This window comes from Macrobrachium rosenbergii, chromosome 1, assembly GCF_040412425.1.
Source record: "Macrobrachium rosenbergii isolate ZJJX-2024 chromosome 1, ASM4041242v1, whole genome shotgun sequence".
Classification (NCBI taxonomy): domain Eukaryota; kingdom Metazoa; phylum Arthropoda; class Malacostraca; order Decapoda; family Palaemonidae; genus Macrobrachium; species Macrobrachium rosenbergii.
In genome coordinates, this window is record NC_089741.1 from 32,948,492 (window position 1) to 32,955,991 (window position 7,500).

General features: G+C 37.7%; 1 protein-coding gene across 1 annotated transcript in view; it reads right to left on the reverse strand.

Moving 5' to 3' along the window:
• Window positions 1–5,573, reverse strand: part of LOC136847136 (venom allergen 5.02-like) — a 6,566-nt gene extending 993 nt beyond the window's left edge. The window contains 7 exon segments of the mRNA XM_067118548.1: window positions 1,398–1,455; window positions 1,457–1,509; window positions 2,439–2,555; window positions 2,973–3,012; window positions 3,014–3,072; window positions 3,906–4,105; window positions 5,337–5,573. Coding sequence (XP_066974649.1) covers window positions 1,398–1,455; window positions 1,457–1,509; window positions 2,439–2,555; window positions 2,973–3,012; window positions 3,014–3,072; window positions 3,906–4,105; window positions 5,337–5,415 — 606 coding nt within the window. The 5' untranslated portion in view covers window positions 5,416–5,573.
• Between the last annotated feature and the right edge of the window lie 1,927 nt (window positions 5,574–7,500).

The following is a 7,500-nucleotide window of genomic DNA, read 5'->3' on the forward strand; positions in this document are numbered from 1 at the left end:
AAAACTGTATTGAAAGTGTTTTTAAACTGTTGAAAGTACTTTTAAACTGTATTGAAAGTGCTTTTAAACTGTATTGAAAAAGCCTTTTAAACTGTATTGAAAGTGCTTTTTAAAACCGTATTGAAAGCGCTTTTTAAACCGTATTGAAAGTGCTTTTTAAAACCGCATTTAAAGTGCTTTTAAAAACCGTATTTCTAAACTGTATTGAAAGTGCTTTTTTAAACTGTATCGAAAGTAAATTTACTTTTCGAACTGTATTGAAAGTGCTGTATAAAACCGTATTTAAAGTGCTTTTTAAACTGTATTTCAAGTGCTTCTTTAAACCGTATTTAAAGCGCTTTTTAAACTGTATTGAAAGTATTTTCTTAAACCGTATTTAAAGTACTTTTAAAACCATATTGGAAGTGCTTCTTTAAACCGTATTGAAAGTGCTTCTTTAAACCATATTTCATTTATGAGAGGGCATCCGGTATATACCACTCAGTTGCAAAAAGTGGAGAAGACATTACCTGCCATTGATTCCAGTCAATCAACAATAAGTCAGGTCATTCAACCAACCAATCAGGTCTGACTCACCTGAGTGTAAGCAACAAATAAGTCAGCCAGTCAACCGGTTAATCAATAAATGAGTCAGTGAGTCAACCAATTAATCAGGTTTTATTCACCTGAGTATTAGCAGTAAATAAGTCAGCCAATCTACTAATCAGTCAGTAAATGAGTCAGTGGGTCAACCAATCAAATCAGGTGTAACTCACCTGAGGGAAAATAACCAATAAGCCAGTCAATCAACAAATTAATCAGGCTTGACTCACCTGAGTGTAATCAACAAACGGGCCGGTCAGTCAGTCAACCAATCAATCAGGTCTGACGCACCTGAATGTAAGCATCAAAAAAGTCACTCAGTCAACCAGTCAATCAACAATGAATCAGGTCATTCAACCAACCAGTCAGGTCTGACTCACCTGGGTGTAATCAACAAACAAACCAGTCAGTCAGTCAGCCAATCAATCAACAATAAGTCAGGTCATTCAACCAACCAATCAGGTCTGACTCACCTGAGTGTAATCAACAAACAAGTCAGTCAGTCAGTCAGTCAACCAATCAATCAACAATAAATCAGGTCATTCAACCAACCAATCAGGTCTGACTCACCTGAGTGTAATCAACAAACAAGTCAGTCAGTCAGTCAGTCAACCAATCAATCAACAATAAGTCAGGTCATTCAACCAACCAATCAGGTCTGACTCACCTGGGTAAATCAACAAACAGGTCAGTCACTCAGCCAACCAATCAATCAGGTCTGACGCACCTGAGTGTAAGCATCAAAAAGTCACTCAGTCAACCAATCAATCAACAATAAGTCAGGTCAGTCAACCAACCAACCAGGTCTGACTCACCTGAGTGTAATGTCCTATTGGGGACAGAGTGATGATGGACTGGTAATTGTCCACAAACTTTTGGGACATCCTGGACCTCGTCGTAAAACGACGTGATGGCATTGGTCCACTCCTGGTGAAGAAAAGAAACAGTCGGCTTTATTTGTGTGTGTGATTCATGCAAGTTATTCTGAAAGTCACGAAATGAAAGTCATAAAATCGTATGAAGGATGTTCCATCAAGAGTGAAATATTTATTTATGAGAGTGAAAGTAAAATTAATTATTTATTAATGAAAGTGAGAGTGAACGTGAAATAAAATATTTGTTAATGAAAGGGAGAGTGAAAGCGAAATAAAATATTTATCAACGAAAGTGAAAGTGAAACAAAATATCTACCATTGAAAATGAAAGTGATATAAAATATCTATTAATAAAAGTGAAACAAAATATCCATTAATGAAAGTGAAAGTGAAACAAAATACCTATTCATGAAAGTGAAAGTGAAACAAAATACTTATTAGAAAAAGTGAAAGTGAAACAAAATATCTATTAATGAAAGTGCAAGTGCTATAAAATAACTATTAATGAAAGTGAAAGTGAAACAGATTATCTATTTATGAAAGTGAAAGTGAAAGTGAAACAAAATATCTACTATTGAAAGTGAAAGTAAAATAAAATGTCTATTAATGAAAGTAAAAGTGAAAATTATATAAAACATCTATTAATGAGAGTGAAACAAAACATCTATTAATGAAAGTGAAAGCGATTTAAAATATCTATTAACATATGAAAGTGAAACAAAACATCTATTAACGAAAGTGAAAGTGATATAAAATATCTATTAATGACAGTGAAAGTTAAACCAAATATCTGCTATTGAAAGTGAAAGTGATATAAAATATCTATTAAAGAAAGTGAAAGCCCCGCCCCCTCCCGTCGTCAGGATAGGAAATCATTTGCTCTTATCACGACACTTTCCTGTATAATGAAAAACTATTGAAAAAATAACATAATTAACAATGAAAAATATATTGACCATTGTAAAATTATCACAAACATACCTCAGTCTCATTGAAGCTCCAAGACCAGTACAGATTTTGGCCCACGTAGTAATCTTGACTCAAGATCCCTCGGCAGTCTGAGCAGTCATGCCCGGTGGGGCACGTGTTTGCCCAAGCCTTCACAGGAGTAGTTGTAGCGTCGAGGGGGGAAGAGAGAGAAAACAAGAATTGGGAACAAGAGAGAAATTGGATGTTTGTGAGGAATCATTTGCACGAACTGTGGGAGATGTTTAACAGGAACTCGTCATATATAAAAATCTCATAAACTCAGCCATACTTGACCTCCTGTAGGGCTTAGAGCAAGAGCCCGTGCTGGCATAAGGCCGGGTTAATCTAGGACAGTCTTAGACATACCTAGGAACACCCCACGGAATAAGTTTCAAAAAACATGACGAAGAAGACTTCTTCTGTTCTAAAATCTCATAAACTCGGCCATACCTGGGCGTCCCGTGGGGTTTCTTAGGAGCAAGAGCCCGCGTGCTGGCATAAGGCCAGGTTATTCTAAGACATCTGAGACACACTTGGACATCATACCTGCGCTACGTCGCCTAGCTCTTGTCTCCAGACAATCTCTCATGTTTGCGGCAGAAGGCTGCGGTCCAGGATTCCCGCGTTGTTCTTCTCCTTTGGCGACCTGGGAAAGTACGACATTTCAATGCCTTGAGATTATTGTGCGTTTGTGCTTAGTTTATGAGTGTGTGTGTGTGTGTGTGTGTGTGTGTGTGTGTGTGTGTGTGTAGAGAAGCTGCCTGACTATACACCCACCCCGACACACACTGGAATAACGAAGGTGTAGCCACTTCATAAAGTTTTCAGCACTGAGGAAAAATTGAGTGGATGGTGCTGATTGTTTTGCATGCACATGCACACACACACACACGGTCACCTGCATACTAACAGAGACTTACTGCGACGCCTACATATGCTTTGTACAGTATATATACTCCTGGAACACATCATGCGTCCATATTTTACCAGTGAACAGGGGCACAGAAGGAAGTGCTCGAAGTATATGGTTGCAACGTTCGAAGAGTGTTTTATGGGCCTTTTTTATCTTCATATTATACCGTTGTATTACAGTAAAAGATATTCATATATGTATATATATATGTGTGTGTGTGTGTGTGTGTGTGTGTGTGTGTGTGTGTGTGTATGCAAAACCTATCTCAACAAAATGAGACAAAACAATCCAGGAAATTTGCTTTGAAAATGCCTTTAATCTTCATATATACAGATATGAACATACATGAAAACATACATACATACAAACAAATATTTTTTTACTACTTAGGTACCTGAGAGAGAGAGAGAGAGAGAGAGAGAGAGAGAGAGAAAGCCATAAACTCATAGCCATGCCACACACAGTATGGGGCCACAAGCACCCTCGCCCCAAACTTAAAATCACAGAGACCAGGATGAGTCACACCCGTAGCCTATAACCCCCACAAGACAATTTCAAGACCATACCTTCGCCCTGTACTCGTTGTGGAGCTTCAGAATTTTGTTTTTTTCCTGTTGGGTGATGCCCTCTTTCTTGATGTTGCAAGTGGTCGACCTTGGCTGACACATCGAGTGACTGCTGCTATACTTCGCGCTGTAGTCTGAGCATTTGCCTGATGTACTTGGTGGTAGAAATGGTCCTGGGTTCGGGGATGGGGACGGTGTACCTGTTCAGAGATAAGCATTGACATCAGCTTGTCCTTTGATCTGTGAGTTGCAAAAGTGGTTTGCTAACTCTTGAAGTCAAAGAGAATTCCGTGATACCTGTTCAGAGAGAACATGATCTCAGAATGTGACCTGGACTTTCTGAATTCAATTGTCCTTTGATCTGTGAGTTGCAAAAGTGGTTTGCTAACTCTTGAAGTCAAAGAGAATTCCTTGACACCTGTTCAGAGAGAACATTGACTTCAGAATGTGACCTGGACTTTCTGAATTCAATTGTCCTTTGATCTGTGAGTTGCAAAAGTGTTTTTGCTCTTAGCTCTTGAAGTCAAAGAGAATGTGACCGTTATACCTGTTTAGAGAACGTTGACCTCAGAATATGATCTGGGCTTTCTTCACTGTTCCTTAGTCTGTGAGTTGCAAAAGTTTTTCCTCAGCTTGTGACGTGGGCTTTCTTCAATTGTCTCATGGTCTGTTCTCAGCAAAAGTGGGTTGCTAAATCTTTAAGTCAAAGAGAATTCCATAGTTTATTATTTGAAGGAAGTAGACCCTCTTTTAAGCATGTTCTGTTCAAAAGGAATGGCAACAACAGTGGAAGTGACTTTGTATAAGATCTTTTAATTCTTCTTAATATTCTCTTTTCTTCCAGGCTGATATCTGCCTCTCTAACAGATCAAATTATTATTATTATTATTATTATTATTATTATTATTATTATTATTATTATTATTATTATTATTATTATTATTATTATTATTATTATTATTATTATTATTAATTAATTAATTAAAGGATCCCAAAGGAAGATAGGTGACTGGCCCCAGCAGAGGTCAAAATATGAAAAAATCTTCAAATTTTGAAAAACCTGTCAAATCTTGAAAAAACTGTCAAGTTATGAATGGTGTTAAGAAAATCTATAAATTTTTGAAAACCTGTCAAATACCGAAAAAAACCGTCAAATCACTGATAAATTGTCAAATCCTGAAAACCCTGTCAAACTGTCAAATCTTGAAAAAACCTGTCAAATTGTCAAGTCTTGAAAAATAAAACTGTCAAATTATAAAAAAAAAAAAATTGTCAAATCTTGAAAAAACTGTCAAATTTTGAAAACTGTCAAGTTATGAAACATCTTCAAATTTTTGAAAAACCTGTCAGATCTTCCTTACAGTGAAACAAATCAAAACGATTGAATCCCAACACCTAAAAGTAAAACAAATAGACATTTCACAGCGTTACCCGAGCAAGTACAGCCAGGCTTCAGCTGAGCCTGAATGAGACTGACGGTAGCAGACTGCTTGACGCAGGCTAGATCCATGCACTCTCTGGGAGGCTCAGTATGGTCTGCCCTGCTTTGTATTTCCTCTTGTTAAACTTGCATCTCTTCATGTTCTGTCTAGGATTCTTCTTCTTGCGAAGTTGAGGCTGCTCCTTCTTGCTGCGCATCCTTCCGGGGTCAGTGATGTACCTGGGAGCGATGTTGCATTGGCAGGAATCCATTGAGTCGAGCCGGGCTACGATTTCGACCTTGTTCTTCATCTGTTTCCCGTTTTCTTGGTCATCGGCTGGCAATAGAAGCTTGTGCATGCTTCATCTATTCTCGACCAGCTGCAAAGGAGAGGAAACTTCAGTAGAGGATCCAGAAAAATTTCATGGGGGCGCCACCAATTTTCGTATACATACATACATAAGTAGAAATTATGGCATGGACAGCAATCGCCTGTTCTATCAGGAAATACCGAATCCATTATAATTATCATTAAGGTTATTGTTGTTATTATCATTGTTATTATTATTTTTCTCAAAGTATTATTATTTCTATAATAGATTTTTATTTTTCCACATTTTTATATTTCTGATTTATGTTATTATTATCTAAGTCTTCGATATTATTATTCTGTCATTTTTTCATGGGGTCGGCATGTGCCCAGGTGCCCCGACCCCCTAGACCCGCTAGTGAGAGGAATAAGAAGTATTTAATGGTCTACTTAAGCAGAAGGCTAAGAAAAACAAGATTTTACTTTGAGCTGACGGTAAATTTCTGCAGCCGATGTCTGTGCAGCAATGGGTAGCGCGCAGCGAGCTTCCGCCAATCACGATTCACTTGAGTGATGCCGGTTGCCGATTTTTGCCGTCAGCCGCCCTCCCCCTTCCCGAACACAAACACACAAACACACATACTTTAGGAGCTAGTCACTCTTGCTGTACATGAGATGGCGAGGGAAAACACTTGTTCGAATAACTTAATTAGTGACGTAACGCTCAGAGATACTTCTCCGAGGATCATTAACCAAGTGTTCAGGTTTGATCCGAAGACAAAACAATCAATAACTGTGGCTTCGGCCCCAGAAGCACAGGATTTGGATTCTGAAGGAAATTGGTCTCGATTATAATTTCTTGGAACGAAAAGGCTTCAGTTACTGAAAATGCCGAAGAGAATTTATACTCACATCACCCGAGACGAACTTCTGGCCGTTAAATACGCATTTCTTAGCAGCCCCAGTTAGTTGCACTTCTCCTGTAGGATATAAAGCAGAATTTGTTACATCATTCATATAATTGGTTATGATTCTTCCTTCAAGTCTAGTTTGATTTGTGCTATAAATTCACATTAAGTTAAACCTTTTCCTTTTATTTATTTTCGTCTGTATATAAAAACATTGGTTAATGTTATAGCTTAAGGCTAAGTTTTATATATATATATATATATATATATATATATATATATATATATATATATATAGAGAGAGAGAGAGAGAGAGAGAGAGAGAGAGAGAGAGAGAGAGAGAGAGAGTATACAAGAAAAATACAACTGTTCATGGCCAATGAAATTTTTAAGCTAAACCATATATATATATATATATATATATATATATATATATATATATATATATATATATATATATATATATATATATATATATATATATATATATATATATATATATATATATATATATATAGAGAGAGAGAGAGAGAGAGAGAGAGAGAGAGAGAGAGAGAGAGAGAGAGAGAGAGAGATACATACCCAAAACAATTCTAGTCATCTTCAGCTGTTTAGACCCCACCTGAATAACCGAACGACCTATGACATTCAACGGATACCACGGTTCGCGAGAAATAGGAACAAAACGAGGACCTGCCTGAAAGTGTTCAGGCCGCAACAGGTGTGTCCGTGTACCCGGTACCGTGTACCTGTACCGGGTACCTGTAGTATCTGATGGTGCAAGTAATAGCACACCTGTCTTCCCCCAGCTAGGCAACTGTCTCTCTGTTTTTCCTAGTTTGCTGCGGTCAGGTTAAGTTGGCCTTATGCCAGTAAGTGTCTTCAAAATGTGATTAGGTTCTGAGTAGGGCGAGAGGCCTTGTGGACCAGTGGACTCTTCTTCGTGCTAATGTTACA